Source organism: Ruditapes philippinarum, unplaced genomic scaffold, assembly GCF_026571515.1.
Source record: "Ruditapes philippinarum isolate M1 unplaced genomic scaffold, ASM2657151v2 ctg3090_1_1_1_1, whole genome shotgun sequence".
In the NCBI taxonomy this organism is placed as follows: domain Eukaryota; kingdom Metazoa; phylum Mollusca; class Bivalvia; order Venerida; family Veneridae; genus Ruditapes; species Ruditapes philippinarum.
The window spans coordinates 131950-156543 of record NW_026861496.1 but is presented as its reverse complement, the minus strand read 5'-3'; the positions used below and the strand labels follow the sequence as shown (position 1 = coordinate 156543).

At 31.3% G+C, this 24594-nt stretch overlaps 1 protein-coding gene across 1 annotated transcript; it reads right to left on the bottom strand.

The window, feature by feature from the left end:
• Positions 1 to 393: 393 nt before the first annotated feature.
• LOC132715852 (calcium-activated chloride channel regulator 4-like) lies at positions 394 to 24594 on the bottom strand (the record flags this gene model as incomplete). Its single annotated transcript, XM_060698940.1, is given in 11 exon segments — positions 394 to 640; positions 951 to 1160; positions 1567 to 1857; positions 2371 to 2598; positions 3277 to 3377; positions 4189 to 4333; positions 4729 to 4903; positions 5315 to 5426; positions 5606 to 5888; positions 6498 to 6687; positions 24453 to 24594. Coding segments are annotated over 10 exon segments (1942 nt in total), but the record flags the coding sequence as incomplete, so codon positions are not given.

Below are 24594 nucleotides of genomic sequence, written 5' to 3'. Positions count from 1 at the left end.
CAAATACGATAATAAAAGGTTAGTTTGCAAATATTCTATTACAATTTGTTTAGTAGGAATAAATATAACAATCCACAACTTAATTACACCTCCTCTTAATTTTCAGTGGTTATCGACAGTAATAAGGACAAAAACAATTTTAGCGTCTGTTTTATTTGATTGTTTTGCGCCGGCTTACCTGGATAACTTACCAGTATATTCGCAAGTGGCTGACTACTAATCCCACATGATTTCCCTATCAGAAGTGAGAGACAGATTATCATAAGACATATCATGATTATATTCAACATACATCATATATATCAAACAGTTTTTCCATTCTTGCACAATGAATATGTCGAACTCTAAGCATTTTGAAATACGCACGTATGCAAGCGTTAACAAAGTTCTTACCAAGTCCATTATCAAATAATGGCACAGAAACTCCTGTACCTATAATCGCCGTCACATTTGCATTTAAAACAGCAGATCTCCCTTTCGATACATCAGCTCCCACAACAGGTAGATTGCCAGAGACAAAGTCAAAATTAACTGGACTGATCCATGAATCAACTCGTACTACCTCAGGTCCAGTTGGTTCCGAGGTAACAATGTGCTCAAAAGTGGATTCTGCTTCGATTGTTGCATTGTATCGTCCGGGCTGTAAAGCATTTCATAGCAATGAAAGCAATCACATGTTAAAATGAGTTGAACACATTCGTGTGCAATTTAAACATTATTCATGCACTTAACTGAAATTCTGTCCTAAACATTATACGTAAGGCAAAACATAAAAAACGTAAACAAACTATTACGACAGTTATAATTATATATTATTCTGTGGATTGATACTCAGAGAAAAAAAACACTTTATCAATGAAGAAAAGCAAAATAACTAATTATAATTAAACCTTTTTCTAAACTTTTAAATTTAATATCGTACATCTGGTGGTCAGATATTTAAGGCTTACCTCTGCTATCCCAGGAATACATAATACAAGACTGTCCCCATTGGCTTGTTGTGAATATAAGGTTCCATTCGGACTTTCAACATTAATATTTATTGACCCTGACACCTTGTTTAGCACACTAACGGTAGTGTTCTTTCCAACACTGTTATCTACATCAAAAGTGAATGTATACGGTGATGGACCAAGAGTGTCAACCGTCTCCGATATAAGCTATTTGGAAAAAGATATATATTTAATATTCAAGTTCATTTTAATCGAGCAGCGTCAGCAGCTTGTTGTTTTTGAATGAAGAGTTAGGAAATCAGTTGAAATGAATAGACATTACAAAATGATTTATTATAATTTTACAGAGGGCTTTTATAAAATAACATGACATTTGATCATGTTTGTTGTTAAGAGTGAGAACAAGAATTCTCAGCTTTCAGTCAGTTACAAGTGTCTGTTGTAATCACATATTGGAACTTTTTTTCATTTATCTTTTAAATGAGAACATGCCTATTTGCTTACTATTTTGATATCCATTTAAGTCTATTAATAATATATAGAAATATATCTAGACAAAACACAAAACACATTACATCTGAATAAACAAATATATATCAGTTAAACAACGAACCGTGGTTGATTCCATAGCTGCTTGTGTAACCCCCTTGGAAACAACCCCCATAAAGACGGACGCAAAATTAATTGTCTCAGTTTCAAGGTAAGAAATATGAATTCCTCCTGTTCTTGTTGCCATGGATATCATTCTTTCATCTGCTGCTTGGGAAATAGAAATGGTGTGTATGACACATTTCTCATTTATAGCGTGTTCGACAGCAGAGTCAAGGCTTCCACCGTTGTCATTACCATCTGAAATTACTATGATTTCACTTCCACTTAAATCCGTGGAAACCAACCTGAAAATCTGAGAGAAAAAATATAATGGTTCTAATTGAAGTAATAGAATTATTTCGTAAATATCAAAAAGATATCAATAACATACACTTTAATTATAAAAATATGTACATGTATATATAAAATAAACGATTCAGGATCTAGTAATTTAATTTATGGTTGCTGGCGCTATTTTAAAATACATTTTATTTATTTGTTCTCGTTTCATAAAAACAAATAATCGATTATCTCATGATGGAATGAAATATTCGTTATTTTCATGAAGGACTGAAATTAATTCATATCAATTATCTATAGGAAAATTATCGGATCAGTAATCAGTAGGAGCCTAGGTTCGATCCGCAAGCAAGGCAACAATTCCCAGTCACAATTGTCATTGGAAATTGTGTGGTAATTGTTTTCTTTTTACAAATTATTGAACAGACGGGCATCCCCTTCAATGAAAGATAGAACGCTTACCCATCAAATGACCTTCAAATATGTTCAAATGTATACATTGTACATGAAACAACGAATGCTTTACCTCTAACGCTTTTTCTATTCCACACCCGATGCATGTCCCTCCATTGGCCATTTTAGGTAATGAAGAGACCAGATGGTCTCGAACTTCTTGTGACACAACATGGGTTAACTTCATTTTGACGTTAGCTTGGTCGTTGAACCAAATTATACCTAACCAACTATTGTCTGGAATTTTCTTTTGGATCACATACTTACTGGCTTGGTATAGCTTATCTATTCTTTCATTAGTCTGGCAAAATAAAACACTAACCAGTTAGCAAAATTTATTAAACTAACTTAAGCTGTATTCTCCGGAATATTCAATCTTGAACCTCAATATTACTCATATTTGAGTGAGATGCTTTATCTTTTAATAACATTATGATATAGAGGATATTTGTTTAGTTCAGTGTAAGATCGGAATATATTTCACCGAGCGAGCACCAAAAGGTATATTTCACGAGTGGCGCAGCCACAAGTGAAATATGAATTTTTGGTGTTCACAAGGTGAAATATATTTCGATCTTACACTAAACTAAACAAATTTTCTTTTTATTATATGCAAATAAACTTTTTAAAAAGACATTAAACCTAATACTGAATGAAAAGCGCGCTATATAATAATACAACATGACGTCATTTACGACACGTCATTAAGTTGGTACCAGTACTGTGCACGCTGGTATTTCACTGAAACAACGCAAGGGGCTTAAATTCAAAACAGTGAAATTACCAGTTTTATATCACTGATATATTTCTATAAACCACCGAAAAGCATGTAATAAATATTATTCACGAGAGTTTTTATATAATCAAGGGTGATGTTTCAAATGAGAGGCGTGCCAAATATGATGATGAAGTTAATGAACTTATGTATGCTTGTAATATTTAATAAGCAAATGAATCGATAAATAAAGAAGATTCATACATCCATACTACCAGAAATGTCTAATACAAACACACGGTAGCCATCAGTTTCACGGACAATGTTGAACACAGGGGTTGTATCAGTGACTGCTGGCAGGGGTTCTGAAAAATAAAAGCCGGTTTGATAAGACAATCGTGATTTAAAATTAGAATATTATTCTTCATAAATATTCAAAAATGTACTGTATTTATTCTGATTCTTCGGAAAATCATAAGAGTTTCAAGTCTTAATTGGCATAACTAAAATATCCATAACATCTTATTATGCTAAAAAAAAAAACAAGAAAAAAAAAACAAGTAAAAAAAAACAAGATGATCTATCCGTTGATTATTTTGTAACGAACAGATATTACTAGTAAGTCATTCATACATAACTTAAACACTTTATCAATCTTAAAGATAACTTGCTCATTTTAAAGCTATTTCTTAGATGTCAAATACAATTTTTGAAAAAGACTACACACAATTAATAACATTTTATCAATCTTCATTTTTAGAGGTAAAATACTGGAAATGATGCCCCTATCGAGTATAACATAGCAACTCAAAGGTGAACTAATTTTTATTTAGATCTGATCGTGAATATATTGCAATTTGCTATATATCTCAAAGTTGAAAACCTTTTGAGTTTTAGAGTTTACATTATTTGAAACGATGTCCTCGAACGAGAATATATCAAAGTTCTAAAGGAAATTTTGGGGTGATATCCCAGACATCCTGTTTGAATTACAAATAGATCTATCTATTAACTGTTCAAATGTGATATCTCATTTTTTTGTTATTATAATGTGTGTTTATTCTATGGTTAATGAGGGTTCATCCGGCATTTCAGGCCTTGAGAGTACGGATCCCTTGCTAACTGTAAAGAACAGTCTTTACGTTATATTGATGTAACAGATAAGTGCTATTGAACCTGATTGGAAGTCAATATGGTCCCTCATTACTTCCCATGCACTACGGCCTTGACATTTGTCATTTTGTTGGTTTGGAGCTTTACTGTTATGTTTCTGATGTATGGGGATAGTTTCATCATCTTCTTTATCACAAAACATTGTTATCTGTTAAAATAAATATAAACTTATAAAACATCTTGTTTTATGACCGTTTAACACAGCATGACCCCAAATGATAACAAGAAGAACATGCAGTCAAATGCAGACAAATATCTTTTGATATTTTTCTTTACTAAAAATAATAACATGAACACGTGATTTTATACAGTTTATCAAAGTTTGAGATAATATTTATCTATTGCATTTATATAGGCTGCCAAAAATGTATTCAAATATAACAAGTCAGATCCGCAGATGTTTTCACACGAAAAAAAACCCCGATTATTTATCAAGTTTATCAAGAAGGAGAGTAACAAATTAAGATATTTAATAGACCAAAGAGCAATGCTTGCAGTTTTCAAGGTTAATAATCTTCGGAAGTATAAAGTGATGCCACATACCCCGTCTACCCAGTTGTATGCCATTATTGAACTTAAATTGGACTGTGATTGGGTTTCATGGGGACAGAATTGACAGTCTTTATTCATCACTTCAGTTGTGTCAGTAACTGTACAGGAGGTTGACGCTGAACATTGTTGACCCATTCCAACAATTCCTTTTACTTTTTTACTGCACCTAAAAATTACTTTTCACTTAATGTAATACGTGTCCCATTAAGTATTAAAAATTGTATCTGAAACCTGAAATTGTGAAAACTTTTATTTTCCATTTTTTACAGGTTTTAATTTTAATATATACATGTACATGTATATTTTGTCAGATAGTTTTGTCTTTTATCAGATACGAAGCTTTAAAAAGTAATCTTTTAAAAAAAGTTTCCTCTCAATAAAAATCTCAGACAGTTGTTTTTCAAGTTCTAAACTTGACATGTTCTATACTGTACATCTATATAGTCTTTAACGTTAAAGATGTCACATTATTAACATTAAGCTAACCTTTCAATTTTGTATTTTGTCTCGTTATGACAACTTACGTCCTCCTTTATAGTAAAGTACATTTGTGTAGGATTTGAAAACGGTATTTTACCTGGTAGGATGCCACACACCATCTTCCAAATAAAATCTTTTATTCTTCTCTAATGGATATTCATCAAATAATCCCCATCTTAAGTGTCCCCACTCATGAACCAAAACGTTTTCTGCTCCGGACATTAAAAGTAAAGGATACAAAATTACAAATTTGCCTTTTCTAAAAACTACAATAAATTCGCATTCATAATCAATCAAATTATTACAAAAAACATTTTGAAATCTTTTGATAAAATATTTTGGTAGAATCTTTATTTGAAAATAAAAAATAATCAGTATCCTTCTTTACCGTGATGTCCCCACTTAGTTCTCCCTTCTTCCAGTAGGAAATCAGCATGGAGATACATGTATCGCCCCGCGTGTCCGCACTTCTTTTCTCTACGCTTTGTATGCGGAGATATCATTTTTCCCGCTTCTACTGTTATGTATGACTCCAACTCAGAACGTGCCTTCATTGCGGTATATTCTGGTTTCGCAGTCCAAGACTTGGGTAATATGATGTTTATTTGACCAAAGTAGACATGGTGTCTGGTAGCTTCGAAAAGCATCTGTGACGCACTTGTAAATACATCCTGAATACAAAAATAGTTTTTATAAAATGTCGATACCATGATCAGAATATATAATGGAGTAATTAGGATAAAAGTATATTATTAGGAAAAACTTGCCCCTCATATGTTTTAAAATTGACAAAGCATACATACATTTCATACACATTTGAATATAAGATGAAAACACTTAGTTGTGATTTTCAGTCAGAGATTAGTACACAGTTTTAGCCTAAACATCTATTCTTAAAATACTGGAATAATATATCAGTTTTAGAATGCAATTATTTTGATTCAAGAATCTGAACAAATAATTTAACCTACGTATAAAGATACCAAATTTTACCATATCAATACTTTATTCAAACAGATACTTGTAATTCATTGAATAATATGTAGCTTTATTTTTTAATTATCGTCAACAGAAACAAGAAGAAAAAGTGTCGGAACATTTTCACAAGTTGCAAACTAAGTTTATAATCTTTTTTGATTATGTATAATTATGATATAATAAAATAAGCCCAAAATAAGAACCGAATTTATAACATCATGATCTGATCTCGATCAAAACGATTATTACAAACATATTCAACTTGTTATATATATATTGACATGCTTGCTTTTATCACAAACCTGGATCCTTTTTAAAAGTGTGTCATTCTCTACAACAGTGTCTTGGATAACGATATTCACATCTTCGTACTTTCCCTTATCAATAGATATACCGGAAACACAAGCTGTCATTAAAGCAAATACCAAAACAGTTACTGGGATATACAGCATATTTCTGTAGTTATTTCAGCATCAGCATAAAATACTACATCTGAAATAAAAATACAAACAGACGTTGTACTAACAAGTTTCTACATTTTTAAGATGTCTCACTTAACCAGTTGAAGACACGATTTAAAGTACGTCGTTTACATATATATCCAATTTCTTTGACATTGGCATGGAACATTGCATCGGCTACTTTTATAATAAACATACTAGTTTGTCACTAAATGTAATATTCGGCATATTTTGAGCTTATGTATTTTACGCTTGACTTGATAGCTGAATTTCACAAACGTTTGTGAATTCAATGCCTTTGATATCATATAGATGTACAAATTTCCTTTTGTATTAGTTCGCATACATATCTGATCAGGCACTTGCCTTCCACTTTTCAAAATGAGTATAAATAAAATTATCATATGTGTTCTTAAAAATGGCATAGCCAAATAACTACATAGATGCAACATCAACATTTAGTTTCAAACTGATATTCTCTTTATATAAGAAGTTTACAATATTTCATCAAATCCATATAATACAAGAACACTACAATGCTGGTGCAGACAATCTTTGATTTCTAAATGTTGCCAAAACATTTGCGGTGTTTAGAGAATATGGCTAGTGGTGTCTGGAGTTAAGGATTTTGCTTGCGTTCATAATATTCATTGAAAACAGATCCAGAGACGGATATGGGTAAAGAGATAAGCATACGGCGTATAGAATTAGCACGGCTGGTCGAAAAAACAAAGGGTGACATGAAGGTTATTATGACGGAAGTTGTAGAGATAGGTTTGATGTCCAGTTATCTGTTAAGTGTGACAAAAAACACTGTAACGATTTGACTGTTGAGCGTTGATCATAGTGATATTAAGTTCATTTTTATTGTCAGGTCGAGCTGAATTGGGTATATGTTTCAAATGGTGCACTGTTATAATGGCGATTGACCAATATTTAATAATGGCAAATGTTCAGGATTAAATATAAATCTGCGTAAAATATAAAAAAATGTCCCTCCCTTTTTGATAATAGAACGTTGCATGTGAATTCCGATGAATATTTATAGAAAATTCCTTTGGCCACGTGATATATTTATTGTTCGTGCAATGTAAATTATAAAAATTGAAAGCACTTACAGCAAAGTTTTAATTTTTATAGATTTTTACCTTTAAACAAACAATTAACCGCCGGATGGGCATAGTGATACTTTATGCATATGTTTTTTATCCGTCGAACATGGCGAACAAACATGAATACAAAATGAAAAACACAGGACATGCAAAAGTTTTCTTGGCACAAGTGTGTAAGTTTTGTTTTTCATAGAATGATCTACAGCACAATATTCTTCATTACTTGTAGGGAAAATAAGATTTGAATGTATTTCTGCCACACAAACTTTATTTAATTCAGAACGAATGTTCGATTTTATATGTTACTTTATGCATTCCATTATGTTAATAAAACATTATTGATAAGTATGCACTTAATTGATTAATTGATTAATAAATCTAGATTTTTAAAAAAATAACCAGGATACAAAAAGAATATTTTATAATTAAGACACTTGACAACTATGTGATTACCTACTTCTTTTCTTTTAGAATTAATTTATAAACGTAAAGCATGTAGTTTAAGAAGACTTTAATACGATGTCAATTTAGTATATCCTAGGATACACACGTATTTCAATTAATTGTATGTGTTGAGCAATTTAAACGCATTTCTGTTTCAGTTAAATGTGCTAGCTATAACTAAGGTGATCTGAGTACAGGACTGAAACGGCAATTGCCAAATGGTTTGATTTTCAGAGGATTATAGCCGACTTACATTTATCCTTCTGATAAAAAATACAAGTGCTTTTTTGCATGTTATACTAGTATACCTTTATTCAAATAATAGCATTTCAACTTTGATTAACTGTTTTAAATATTTATGTCATCATTACAAAGATATAAAAAATAGCTTTAAAATAATTTTTAATAAAAAATGCAAATAGCGTATTTGCGTTTAAATTAATTTCACTTTGATGTATTATATTGCTTATTTTGATATTAATAAACATTTGTATCAATTTAACAAAATATTATCAGAAAAAGAACTTACCTGTTTACATCCTTATCCGAAAGAAGAAAGGATCTTAGATGATCATGAATTTATACAAGTGATAATGATATCTGAATTAAGTGATTTTTTATCAATTACTATCTTATCATAGATCATTTTGTAACATGCCATAACAGCATGCTCTCCTCATTATCATGATGTTATGTAATTCATGCGCTCATTATTCCTGATCATCTCTCAAATCCGTCCTTTGTTAAGAGCATGTAGGCTTTTATTTTGATTGGAGGCCAAACACAACTTTTAATGGCATTACACGGACGTGTAACATTGAAAGTATCCACTGTTTTGTATGAACACATTTTAGAACGTAAGAAGGTTATAAATACAATCACTATGTTTTATTTTGAATTGTGCTTGAGTTGGTGTTAGGGTCAAGAACTTGAATTTACCACTGCCATCATTGAATATATTCAATTAAGCAAAGCTTGCAATATTTTTCAATCAAGCTTTAGTAAACTATGTCAAATTTACATCATCGAGGTTTTTTTTATAGAGTTAAATAGCAGTTTTTATTGTTTCCGAATCCAATAAAGCCATATCAAATCATTTTTTAAACTCAATCTGGACTCCAGTTTTATTTATGAGTCTAAAAACTCCAAATCAAATTGTACTCCGGATAGCCTCATTTTGATTTTCATAGTCAACAGAACGCTATAACAATTAAAAAATTTATGACCAGAAAATGCATATCTAAGCAAAGAGTAATGCGCTTTACATGCACAAATTTCATTGTGACAATGTTATTTAACATTAGCGTTGACGTAAAGGCTCACTCGAAAGTTTTCAAAGTATTTGCCTAAAAATATAACTTAAACCTGACTATATTTACTGATTACCTCATGAAATGCGATAGCTTGAATAGATTAGATAATAAACACATGCCATCTTCTAATTTAAAGGTTGATTAACTCCTGCAACAATATGCAGAATGTAAAAGATTATGCTCTGTTTCTGCCATATAAATTTTCTCCACATCCAAGTTTAATAAAATTGGTTATCAATGCACTATTTAAAAGTTGAATAATATGTGTTTTTTTTTGTTTTTTGAGTCAAATATTTTTACGGCCCACTCACATAATAAGAAATGCTATCATTTTTGTATCATAAAAAATCCTTGAAATTTTTGGTATCTTGGTAAGGCCTCAACAGACGGTAGGATTAAGTTGTACAACACTAATTAGAGATATGATGTACAATTTTCAAAAGCAATGCAACACTTGCATTTAGACCGTAATTCATCATTGTAGGAATCATCAGGTTTCCCTAAAAAAACCTCCCAACTGATCCCTTACATACTTCACACACTATTTTTTTTTTCTCCCTGAGTAATGATTGAAACTCCTCCATTTTTTTTTAAAATAAAAAAAGTCTATGATTGTAACAGGGGGAGATTAATGTGCAGTCTGGCCGAGACTCAAACCTGAGACCCTCGGAGTACAGTACTCTACTCTACTGACTAAGTAACAGGGGGAGATTAATGTGCAGCCTGACCAAGACTCAAACCTGGGACCCTGGGAATACCGTACTGCTACTCTACTGACTGCGTAACAGGGGGAGATCAATGTGCAACCTGACCGAGACTCGAAACTGGGACCCAGGGAATACCGTTCTGCGGCTCTACTGACTGAGCTATCCGGCCGCTTACAATTAACACCTCTCCCCCCGTCGATTAGTGAACAGTTCAATACCGTGACATAATCAGTTTCTGAATGATTTGGGATTTGAACATACCACAACTTTTGGGTCGCCTGAAGAGTTTTTCAACATCATTTTTATCCCCTATTTCTACTTTGTTTACATTTAAGCCCTAATTGTTCTGGAATTTCATTCATTAAACACATTATCAGGGGATAATTGGGAAATATGTCATCTGTCATCGTGGGAGGTCTATACAAAAAGTATTAAGAGATAGAACATGTCCTATCCTGTAAATCTTGTCTTAAGTTGCATGAATTCAAGAAAAAGTAGCCGTCACACATTGAGATTTGCTTGTACATCTTAGTTTTAATTGGTGTTGTACTGCAAAATCCTACCGTCTGTTAAGTCTCCTAAAACTATTCATTTGTCATACAGATGAACCATCTTTGCTCAATTTGTTTTGTTAGCAATCGGTTAAATTATAGAGAAATAGCATTTTGTATGAAAGTCAAAATACTACTTTGTTTCAATTGGTACAATTACGACACATTACTACACATTCAGCGATACTTTATTCAGTTGTTTAACAACTATCATGCTCTAAAATCATTATTAAACACATGTTTGACATTTCTAAAGAATTTAATAATGCATAATATGTTTTTAAAAAACATTGTAATTTCTAATATGTTCCCACATGGCATCATGGGAAGAAATTTACATAAGTTTTATCCACGTTTTCCTAGCTACATATTGTGATGTAAAATGTTACATGTTTGTTAATTTTCTAAATGAAATATGTTTCAGAATATTTTCATCGTTAAAAGAACTATATCAAGATGTACATATAAAGTCTTTTTTTTAACTTGCATGCCTGTAGACATCATTGGAATCATTATATTGTCTATTTCACTATACAACCGACGTATCTTTAAAATATTTTCGCTCCTAAATAATGCTACTAATTAGGATCTGATGACCACCAATAGGTTGTCACCTTCTCGCGACCTTTCAAACAGCCAATCATCGACCAGCTTTCACAATTTAAAACGATTCTAATTTTAACCGCTGGAAAACCGATTCTGACAAGGCAGTTTTCACGATTTCGAGAACAAACATGGCCGGCAGATAAACTGGCAAAAACAATCTTACACATTAAAAATTTTGTCTATGATTCCAGTTTATTTGTTTCAAATCACTTCAAACATTTTTTTCTATCAAAAATCAACAATCTGCTTTACTTCAAGGGACAACAGTATTTTGATACTTCGTCTTATGTCTATCTGTAAAGGACAGCATGGTTAAAATAGTTTTCTCAGGACATCTGAATCACAATGAAGGCGAAACAAATACAGTTGGAATCAGATCTACATGTAAGAAATAAGTAGATCTAGTCAGATTGTGCAATGCCCTACAGCATGTTGGACACTTATCTTTGGACCAGTTTTTCGTCAGTATTACCTGCAATCAGATTGCACAATAAACTTGATTTACTTGCATTTTCAATGCAGTGTATAATTCTTAATTGGAATCTTAATCTTTCCCTTTCGACTTCTGTCAATTAAACCGCTAAATTACATACTCCTCTGACTTTGCTTTCGTAACATTCTCGTTCCCCATGCAGTTTGTAGTATATGTATTTGTAAATTAAATTTCAGTTCGATTTACACCCGGCACATTCCGTCACATCGGTTCCCATGCCAACATTAGCCTCAAAAAGCATGCAACTTATTGACAAGTGAAGTGATATTGTTAAGACAATTGTTTGTTTGTAATGTTTCACTTCTCACGTGTTGGGGCATTTCATCAATGGCTTATCAAATGATTGCTTAAAATCTGGCCTTGACATTATAAGCATGATAATCCTTTGAACACATCCATGAAGTTTAGCATGCAAGATATTATCCATTTAAAAAAATCGTGTCGCAGACATTGAGATTATTTTTTTACCTTTACCAGTATGCATGTATTTGCTGTTACACTCACCATTCTATGGCAATTGGAATATAGTCACTTTTTTACATTTCAAAGGTTCTCAGACACATATAAGAAAAATTTCAAAAACAACTTTTTTCAAACTTTGAATTGAAATTAATTCCATAAGATGGGTAATCGTCTAACTAAGAAAATGAGTACTGACATTTGTATGTTTTGTTAAAGAATAAGAAAGTTATGACTGTTTTACTGAAATTTCTGAACTACAACAACAATAAATTTATATTGAAAAAGGGTTCTAAAAGCACTTTTTCAGAAATGTTTCAATATAATCCTATGCATTTCATATGAAATATTCAAATTTATAAAAAAAAATAAACATATATTTTTAAGATAAATCTGTTTTAAACAAATTTTCATGATTTTTATTGTTTTGACGATAATGGCTAACCACTTGTTAAAGGCATTATCCGGTGATCATAGAACTGGTTACAGTTAACCACTGGATAACGCATTTTATCAGTTGGATAAGTTTTGAGCAACAGAATTTATCCAACAGACAAACTTTAACCAGGGGATAATGATTTTAACCACTGGTTAACACTAACCAAAGCATTAAACAACCGGATCCTAGATGTTTAGCATTCACCATTCACTAGTTAACCTCTATTAACATTGTTAAAATTATAGCTTTGTAGTCAAGATTGGCCCTGCCCCAGGAGGTCATGGCTTTTCTTCAAATCATTCCCCTTGGTATAAAATAGTCCAGCTCATTTGTTTAATTATGAAAGGGAAACTGTCATATTGGAATGTTTTCTTTATAGATAAATACATGTGTACATGTTATTAAATTAAAACAAAATAATCAATAGATGGTCCAGGAGTTAGGCTAAAGGTCATTATCTCTTTTCAGAGAATCTTGTGAAATAATTTGAGGTAATGACCTCTAGCAAGAGTGATGTTTGCTTTGCAGAGATATTTATAAAGTGATCTGAGCACATTATAAGGACATTATGATTCACACTATGAATAATAATGTTTTAACATGACAAATAATTTTATGTTTTCGGAAATAGATAATGCTAAATTGTAAATATGATATTTAAGAAAATAACTGCAATGGTATTTCAAAGTTAATTACAGCTTTATAATGCAATAAAACCAAATTTGTAAGAATACTTTTATTTAAAAACCAATAATTATACTATGGCCTTTGTAAAACATATCTGCATAGAGTCTTTCATTTGAAATTCTTAAATATGACATTGACCCCTTAATTGACTAGACACAACTGCATTATCAGAAAGTTTGATTATATAAAGAAAAAAATTATGTTCCTACTTTTTAATGCTGTATTTATGCCAATTACAATTCCATGAAAAACAAAAAAGAAATCGTTTTCCGTTCCTACTGTTTAGTGTTGTATTAATGCGGTGGCATAGCATTTTTCTGTTCTTTGGGTTGCCATGCCAATAAAAGTTCAGCACATTTTTTATCTTAAAACTTAGAAATAGAATTGTATAAGAGTCATACCTAGTCTTGATATTTTTGAGCAAAGAGTTCAGGATATTTTATTTAAAGAAGTTTATACGGACGGTAAGACGCTGGAAAACGGACGATGATTGATCACAATAGTTAACCTTAAAGCGAGGCAAAAATAGAATACCAGTAACTTGGCGCCATTGTTTTTTTGTTTGTTTCAATTTTTTAGTGTCATTATTATGTTGGGATCAATAGGATATTTTTTTACTTGTATGACAAGTACAGTTTCTTAGAGGTTTTTTGGTGTCAAAACATTCTAAATACTGATAGTATGTGTAGACCGATTTGTAATTGTGCCAATATATTATACATGTAGTATTGCCTTGCATTCATTCGGTGTACTTATAGATATAATGTTGATTTTAATCATATTGGGTATATTAATTAGATTAGAATAGAATTATTTATATTTTTCATAGACGGTGAAACGGATAGCATGAATAAATTCTCTAAGCTGCAATAGTATGATGGTGAGACCATTTTTAAAAATTCAACTTATTTAATAAACCTTCCCAATAAAAATTGCAAATAATGATTGTTTAAATTTTTGATAAAAAACTTTAAAACGCAAAAAAATATTCCGTTTTTTCGTTTTTTCGCATGGTTTAATCTCAATAATTTTTTCCACAAAAAAAAACCCTTTAAAATTTCCTTGAATTTTCAATTTTTTTGGTACAGTTTAAATTCCTTTTTAAGAAAAAAAATTACTCGTTTTTATTTTATTTATTTTTCATTCAAAAAAAACTTTTTGTTTGGGATAAAACATTTGTAAGAAAAATATTTAGTTGGGGATATAAATAATGGGGAATTTTGGGATTTTCTCAAAAAAAAATTTCTCGCCCTAAGGCCCTCCCATTTTTTAAAGAAAACCCTTGATTCCCCCTCTTTTTATACCTTAAACTAATCCTTCTTGCCTTATTTAAGGTACACAAAAATATATGTTGAAGTCTCCGAACCCTTAGTTTATAAAATTTTTTCCACACTTGTTTGGTACTTTTGGGTTTAAATAAAAATTTTTTTTAACTGCTCTAAGTTTTAGCAATAATTTTTTTTCATGGTAAAAATATCCGACATTTTTATATATTGTAAAAAGGACTAATCATTTTAAAATCGCCCAAATTCCTCCATTTTTTAAATTTTTTAAAAACCGTAAAGAATTTTCTGTTCTCTTCATTTCAATTAAATGTGAAATTGATGAAGTATCTGATAAAGCTGGGGTGAATGTCTGAATGATAAAGCTAAATTATCAGGTATTCACTTTATCAACAGAAATCAATGAAGTGACATTGTCAATCGTTTGAAATTGTCCAAATTTTTCAAATACATATAAATCAATGAAAAGAATAAAAAAATGATGACAACAATTTTACAAATAAACGTAAACATTTGTTTTAAATCATATACCAGATACAATGAAAATGTCAGTGATATCCAACATTGATGATGATAATGATGATGATGATGATGATGATGATGATAATGATGATGAAGAAGAAGATGATGATGATGATGATGAAGATGGTTATAACGATGATGATAATAATTGTAATAATTATGATGTCTTACAAAAAATTAAAATGTTGTAGTTTGTTTTAAAAAATATATGAAATTTTATCATTAATGTCATGTTTTTATCATTATTATTTCAAACAGATATTCAATGAAAAAATACAATCATTTCCATCAAACATTATTTAATGTGAATTTGAAATTTAGAAAAAAAATCAATGAAAATCCGAGAGCTATTTCGAGTATTGTTTACAAGGGGTCTGAACTGTAGTATTTAATTATATTTGTGCAATATGTTTACATGTATATTTTGTATATTTAAGCATTTTACTTACGTCTGGAAATTATAGTACGTCGACAACAGAAACAAAAATTGAAAACCCTACCTAACATTCCAAGTATATGAAATCAGGCACATCTAAGAGTCCAGCATCATGCGATTTAGTAAATAATACTCAGTAGATAATATATTTTCACATGATATTCATCCTAAACATTTAAAATATATAATCAACTGTAAGGACTTGTGAAAATCTATATACAGTCGACTCTCGTTATCTCGAAGTCATAGGGACCGTCTAAAAAATATCGAGATAACGAAATGTCGAGATAAACATATTAGGGTTTGAATAAGGCAGAAACCGATTTTTACAAAAGACATGTGCAAACCTTATGTCAAATAAACTATGATATCCCCAAGTCTTATTTTCATAGGCCAAGCCAATATTTAACACAGTAACATTAGCTGATGTTTACCAGCGGAAATACGGGTGTCTGTGATAAAAACACATAGTGAGGTTTACTCAGTAATACACCAATATAGTGAAAACATTGTTTTCAGCGTGGTTGATCCGGATATCCTCCCGGGTTATTTATCGGTGATTTCTCAGAGATTGTTCGACCGCTGATTGATTTGGTGGTGATATTGCAAAACAATATGCAACGATAGCATTTCTATACTTTCACTTTTCATTTACATTTTTAAAGTCATAATGAATTAATACAGTGTTCGAATATTTTATAAAGAACGTAAAAAATCACTCATTTTGGACATAAGTCAATCAACACGCTAAATAGATTAACTTGTATAAAAACAGCAAAACTTGTTAAAAAACATTGTCATCATTATGACACACGCCATTGAGCAATTATCGTCTAGTTTGTGTTTTTCACACGTCTGAAGGGAACAGACTAAAGAAAACCATAAGTCGAGATAAACAAAGGATGATAGTGTGAAAATATCTATTGGGGCTGAAATTTTACATCGAGATACTGAAAATATCGAAATAAAAATATCGAGATAAACACATATTTCCAATATAGATAAAGAAGGAAGAAAATCGGGACTTTCAAAATTTTATCGAGATAACGAAATATCGAGAAAAGCGATGTCGAGATAACGATAGTCGACTGTATTGAGCATGCGCAAACAATTATATCAACCGACTGTAACCAAACAACATTGAAAGACGGCAGTCGATCAAAATAAATAATGTATTCAACAGACACAATGGATCCTGGAATGTAATACTATTGAATGTGTCGCTTTGTAATAGCTTTGTAAAATACTACCTGAAACATTTAAATCATTTATGTTACGAAGTTAACTGAGGTCCCGACATGTGGTTTTCACTAAAAGTTTAAATCTCAGGAACATTTATAAAAAGTGTGTTTTATACGTGCACTAGCTAGTATATTAAAAAATTACAAACATAGTATGTTTAAACATATAAACCGGGTATTTTGATTACTAACATAACATATATATTTCCATATGGTAGAGCTCTAAACATAACGATAACTTCCACAAATGTCCCAAATTAGGGATTTTAGATGTGTTTGGTTGCCATTGTCTACATCTTTCTACAACACTGTTAGGTAAAGACCAAGTTTTACTCCCCTTGGCTTGCTCTCCCTTTTGTATACATATATCTTAAATCTTTCAATGGCCCATTATGCCTCAAATATGCTATCACTTTTATTTCACAAAATCTTCTTATTTTTTGTATCTTGTTACAATGTCCAAAAAATACTCATTTGTCATACAGATGAACTATCTTTTGCTTCTTTTGCTCTGTTGTCATTTGGAACAATTATTATAATAATAGTGAATACAATATGTATTTTGTATGGAAGTCTAAATACTACTTTGTTTACAGTTTGCTACTTTAATGACATAATACTACATGCCCTTAATCAATTTTTTTTCAAACATTTTAAACACATGTTTGTCATTTTTTGAAGAAAAAAAATGAAAATAATGGATAGTAAAGGCATAATGTACGTTTAAACATGACTGTCCGGAATTTTTGCGTAAATGCTTATGGCACAGATATTTGTTGTTGATTTTTTGTAAGTTTTTACGGTGATCTTGACCTTTGTCTTAGTGTCATCAAAATAGGCGGGGTTGTAGATCTCGTTGAGGTTCATGCACTTATGTTATTTTGTAGAAACATTTTCATTCCATGAGCAAGGATAAGGTTTTGGGACAGGCAGAATGACTCACAAGGCCCAGTTCAACAGAAACACATAAATGTATTAAAAATGTTCCATATTAAATATGAACCTGTTAAAGCTTTTCTGCGACACATGTAGGCATAATTAATAAAACATATACATGTACTTAAACTATACATGTGCATACATTTAAATCTAATGCTATGACATAAATAAAATGTGTGAAGCATATGTGTTTGTTATCAAACTTTCCTGACGTAACGGTGGCGGCTCGTAAATTTCGTGCAAAACCTCGGCAAATTAAGGCAGAGACCATACTAATATATAAAATGTTACAATGTTGTTTCTTCATCGTTATTGTGTGTGGTTTAAATCTTAAATGTGGCCTTTTTCGTCGTATTTCATAATTTATTATCAAGCCTCACTTTTTATGTAATGTTGATTTCGCATAGCAATCATTGACTTTCCATAAAAAAACATTAACTTTTCTTATCAACCATTGACTTAGCAGAGCAAACAGTGACTTGCATAGCAACCAGTGATTTTCCCTAGCAACTTTTGACTTCCATAGCAACCTTTGAATTCCCAAAGCAACATGTGTCTCAACATAGCAAGCAGTGACTTTCAATTGCAACCATAGAATTCAGCAACAAGTGACTTTCTGTGACATCAAGTGACTTCACAAAGAAACCATTGATTTCCCAAAGCAACCATTAACTTTCCATAAAAACCATTACATTTTCATAGTAATCATTGCATTTGCAGAGAAAACAGTTACTTGCATAGCAACCAGTGATTTTCCTTCGCAACTATTGACTTCCATTCCATATCAACCATTGGCTTTTAATAGCAACCATTGACATCTTTAGCAACAAATGATTTCCAAAGCAACTACTGACTTTCCATAGCAACCGGTGTCTCACATAGCAAGCAGTAACATGTAAAACTACTGCAATCATGATTTTCTCTTTTACCATAGAGTATGAGAATGAATTTTTAGCTCTCTTGTCAGAAGGGGGGAGGTCATTGTTTTTCCCTACATGTGTATGGTAAAAACTTAAAAAATCTTCTTAAAGCTTGAGCTTAGATATTTTTCATGGAACATCTTCAAATGGGTGTCTACCAAGTTTGTTCAAATAAAAAAGCCCCTGGATTAAATTGGCCCCGCCCCGGGTTAGCGAATTCGGGGCCATAATGGCCCTCTTGTTTTCATCTTGTATAATACTGTAGATGACTATTAAATCATATGGAATTTGTATTTTTATGAATTTTAAAATTCTATATAGTATATATATTGAACAAGTTAATTATATGCAGTTATTTAAAAGGAAAATACATAGATATTGAAAGAATAAATGCAACTTAAAACTGAGAAACTGATTGGTTACGGTTTTATCAATGCTCTAACCATGACATGAATTTCGGTAGTTCTATGATAATATCTTATTTAATATTACATCAGTAAAAGAATAGAAAGGCGTCAATTTTAAAAGGTTTCAAGCTAAAAAAGTAATATATCTCTGTGGTCACACACAGCTTGGACATTAATGGAAGGGAACCCCTTCCTGTTAATATAGTTGTTCTCATACTCTGAAGGTCCCTGTATGCGGACATGGGTGCAATCAATCGCACCCATCACACCAGGAAACCCAGCAATTCAATAAAAGACATTTATAATTTCTCTTCACTCACTATCGCTTGCAGCAAAAATATGCTGGACCAATTCGGTAAAATGCATCTGAGACATCTCTTACTGTCCTTGAAACTGTAGATACATCAAATCCTAGAGCATCACCCATAACTCTCAGCTGACTACCGCTGGCAAAATAGCGTAAAGCTATTTGAACCTGCGTTTGAACACTCCGTGCTCTATTTCTCTGTGTCTCCCGACGTAAAAACGGATCAAAAATCCTTGATATGTAATCAATGCCTTCGGGAGAGAAACGGAACCGTTGAATAATTTCATCGTCCGTACAATCATACGATTTAAAGCGAAAAACTCGCTTTTTCCTCTGGTTAACATTGTACAGAAGGTCAAAGGCAGCCATATTTAACCACTGGTTAAGCGCGTTAGTACTGGTTAAAGTTAACAACTGGATAACGCATTTAATCCGTTAGAGAAGTTTTGAGCGACAGAATTTATCCAACGGACAAAATTTAACCAGCGGATAATGAATTTAACCACTGGTTAACACGAACCAATGTTTTGAACAACCGTATCCTGAAGTAACTTCAATTCCCGCATTACAAAAGCAAAGGTGGGTAATTTAAGGCGCTTTTATATGCAGCTGTATAAATTTTAAGGTTGTAGATAATAGCATTGACCACTAACTAATCGATTATGCAGATGACAAAATGTGTCATATAATTTCGCGATTTTAAACACAATTTTGAATAAAGTAATCATTAAAAAAGTGTTTATCTTTTACTCACTGTCATACTTTGTTTTCTTTTGTACAGTTATGTTAATTGACACAGAAATAACCATCAATTTTTACTGTGTATTTCAAAAAATGTAAATGCAAAAGTTCTGTAATTTTTCTTTTTCTACGGTAGCGTACTGTGACCGAAATCACGAAAATATAGGGGTTTTTTAATGTTAAATTTGACTTATTTCAAAAGAGTTGGCATGTTTTATGAATTGTAGAAATCATAATTAAATCAAATAATGTTAACTGCATATAAACAAAACGTATTTTGCAATACCTATTAATGCATTTCTAAACAAAATATTCATATTTCGGCATGTAACATGAATACAGAAAGCGCATCAAAACAGAGTGTAATTAAGCTACTTTATTACTTAATCAAGGTACCTTATACACTACTTTTACTTCTCTACAAAGTTTTATATCTTATGTTTTTAACTAATTTTGTATTCTTCCAATCAAGACAATTTGGACTACTCTGATAATCTTAAAATTGCATTTGATATAGATTCTAATCTGATCTTTTCCCATCTTGAACCATTTTATTCTTTTTGTTTCGATTTTTATCATTTCGAATGCTGTCTAAGCTTGATAATCTACCCTTATGATACCGGAGACAGTTGTATGTATATTTAATTAATGTTTTCCATGTTTTTTCAGCATTTATAGAACAGTTGTTGCATAATTAGTTAGAAGATGGATGGGCACATGGTTTCTACCCAAAGGGAGATGGGATGTGAGAGAGAAATGTTTTTTTTCGATACATGAAAGAATGAAAACAAAACAACTGGGTGTCTTTCAGGTGGGTTAATATAACAGATAGTGGTATATCAACACAAATTCACATCATTATCTTATAGCATGATTATAATAAATGTACGTACAAAATGGTTTGCTGATACCAACATTATCTTAGGGGCCTCCCTATAATATTATTTTAATACTATCTTTTTGATAATGCTTTTGGGACTTTTATACCTTATTTTCAGAGGAAGGGCTAAACATAATATGAGCTGGTTGATTGCAGAAGATAATATTTAGCGAGAGATAACAGCCTGGAGCCCTGTCTCATACGTTTTGTCGAACATAAATCAATCCATTGATTGGTTGTGGCAAGAGTTTTCTTTCCAAGTTGAGAGAGGCTAAATGGGCTCTATTTGAAAAGGTAGAGCATTTTTTTAAAACACTAAACAGGTAAATCAAAGAAAAACAGTCTACATTATTAACCTGTTAAGGTTTGATTTAATGATTGAGTTTGTATGAGAATTGAGACCTCATTTGTTGTCATTATTTATTATTATAAATCTGTTGGGCTAGATTGTGTATCAGTCTGTGAGATTTTAGTATCTTAACCCTGACAAAGGTTATCTTCATAAATTCTGGACAAGAGGTCTGCAATAGCTGTTTTTAGGTAACTCAATAATCGGTTACCATCATAAATATTCCAGGAATCAGTCGGTTTAATTTTAGTAACACTTGTCGTCATAGATATAGAAGGCTTATGTTTGTCATTTAACACTAGGGTAACCTCCAAAAATGGAGAAAGATATGTATTTACTGTAAATACTGACTAGTACATAATTTTCTAAGGGAATTCAAGAGTAAGGGTCAAGATACTAGAGTTTTGAGAGTTAACATGTTATTTTGGGAAATAAAATATTCAGTGACTAGTTAAACATATGTGAGAAAGAAAAACACTGACTGTTAAATTAACGCTGCATTACATTAAGATGTAAAATTATTTTGCCGTAAGCCTAAAAACCAAGCATTCAACTGTTTTATTAACCTTTTAAACAGTTTTGTTGTAAATGTCATCAAATATTGTTCATAACTTATGATTTTAAACGGAAAACCCCACGGTAACACGTAAGTTCGTACACGGATTTTAACATGCAAATAAATACTATAACAGCACATGTATGCGCAATGTCACAGTGTTATATTTGCTATCTGAAACAAAACAAATAGGGGATTTTCTTGGGCAAACACACCTCAACCGTTTTAGCTTCACAATGCATTAGGCCTGGCGTTCAGAAAAAAAGTAGTCATTGCACGAAAAAGATTAAATTTGTATGAAAACATCCTTTACAATGCGGAAATATTCCGTTAAATTAAGACTGCTACTTATAGCCATGTTTGCACGACTTATTTTCTTTTGCTTATAAAACTCATTTTGTCTGGACACCAAAATAAGATCTGGAGTTAATATGAAACCCAATTTATTGATGAAATGTCGCTTTTTCTGTTTTTATGAAAATAATTTATTGCAGCTTTAAGTATTAACTTTAGATTAGAAATTTAGAAACATTATCAACAAATAAACAATGAAAGGAAATCAAGAATAGTTATTAGAGTATTTTATTGTATGTGGAATTAACGCAGTAGAAATTCTAACTGTATGGAAGTTTAGGTGCCAATTTGTTCATTGTACATTATAATATTTCACAGTCAGGGTTTCTTTTGGGTGATAGGCAATTTACGCTCTTTATCGAAATCGTTATGATTAACAATATTAAATGATATATGTTTTCTAAAAAGGAAAAATGTATTCATTGCTGAGGCTAAAAGTGCCTCATTAATGTATAAATTATTTGTAGACAATTCAATATACATGTAGAAGTATAATTCTAAAAACACAATCCAAGCTTGCTTCACACTATAGTACTTACATTTTCAATTTGACATAGAATTGTTTCATTTTAAAAGCAGATTTTTGTATTTTCTGATCGGAGATCAGTAAATACAAAGCGGACATTCAATCTCTGATACAGAAGTTTCAAGACAAACCTAACAACAAGTAGTTTTCAAAAAAAAGCTAAAAACTAGCGATTTAAAAGAAAAATTATTTTTATTTTGTTACAAGTATCCAACAAATTACAATGCATTCAAAGTTTAAAAGTAGCGTTGGGTTTTATAGATTGTCAATAAATGCACAATCACAAATTACGCGGCCGATGATATGATTTTTCATCAATAAAAATGCTATTTTTAGCGATGTCCGATTACCGAATATACACAAATAAATCTGACTGCCGAGTAGTGGAATATATAGATTATACATGTCGGACTGTTTTTGGCGAGAAGATTTTCGCTAAATTATTTACTTCAATTTTAAACAACAGGTTTATCCTGAACAAAATACCTCAAAATTAATAAGGATTACAAACCCGAAATGCAATGGAAATTCTAAATTTAGAATCACTTGATTTTATTCAAGCAATGTCTGTATAACTTCTCCGTGGTGCAGGGATAAAGCGCTCGTTTCGTTTGTGAGAGGTCTAGAGTTCAAATCCCAGTCGAGGCAACTTTTTTTTAATTCTTTTTTTAAGTGTCTTTGTTAAAGAAGTAGTTAGATATGCAAGGATAAAGTGTGGCTGTCATAAAAAATGAACATAAATTATTTTTTGATGCAACTCTCTAGTTATGCAAAATTCCGTATGTATCAAACTCTGGTGCCTTGCAAGATGAATTATAGTAATTAAAAATAAACCTATACAGGAAAATACGTACAGATATACAGTACGAGATCAGAAAATACCACAGAGCTTGCAGCCCTTTGATTAATTATCATATTATGTTGTAACAATTTTTACAGATGCGAAACAATATGTCTCTGTGAGAAGGTAAGGTTAAAGGGATCAATAGCACTGGCCACAAAAGTTACAGGAGATATAATTTCAGCATTGTACATGGGCTGGGCAATATGTTTTTCAGTGTTTTAATGTTCATTTTATTTTAAAATGTCTTTCTTTAATAAATTTTATACAAAAATTCGCTGGTTAAGTAGGTGCAGTTTAACATTGATAAAGTATTTACCCATTGCGATGGATTGGTTTTCAGAACCGAAATATAAATGCAATGTATATAAATCATAATTAGTTGTGTAAAATGCATTTAAATTCTGAATTATAATATCAATTTAGAAATTAAATTCTGAATTATAATATCAATTTAGAAAGAATCAAACAATTACGTTTCTTTGAGCTAAATTACAAAATATTTAATGGAATCTGACTTAAAGTAAAAAAAAGATTTACTTTGTAAATAAACCAAATGACTACTGTTTATACAAAATCCAAAGCTGCATCGAAACAGGAATGTGCATTAAGTGTGTAATGTTTACTACTTAAATTATAAAAAATTTAAATAATGAAATAAAAAAGTAATGATCAACATTTACTTATCTGTCCGTAGAAATCCTCCTGAAAACGTCTTAGACTATTAGTAAGGCCTTGATGCAGCTTACGGTGTCTGCATTGCCAACGGCTAAAACATCACGTGACACAATGTAAGCGATAGCGGGGTCGCCTCAAATCAAAATT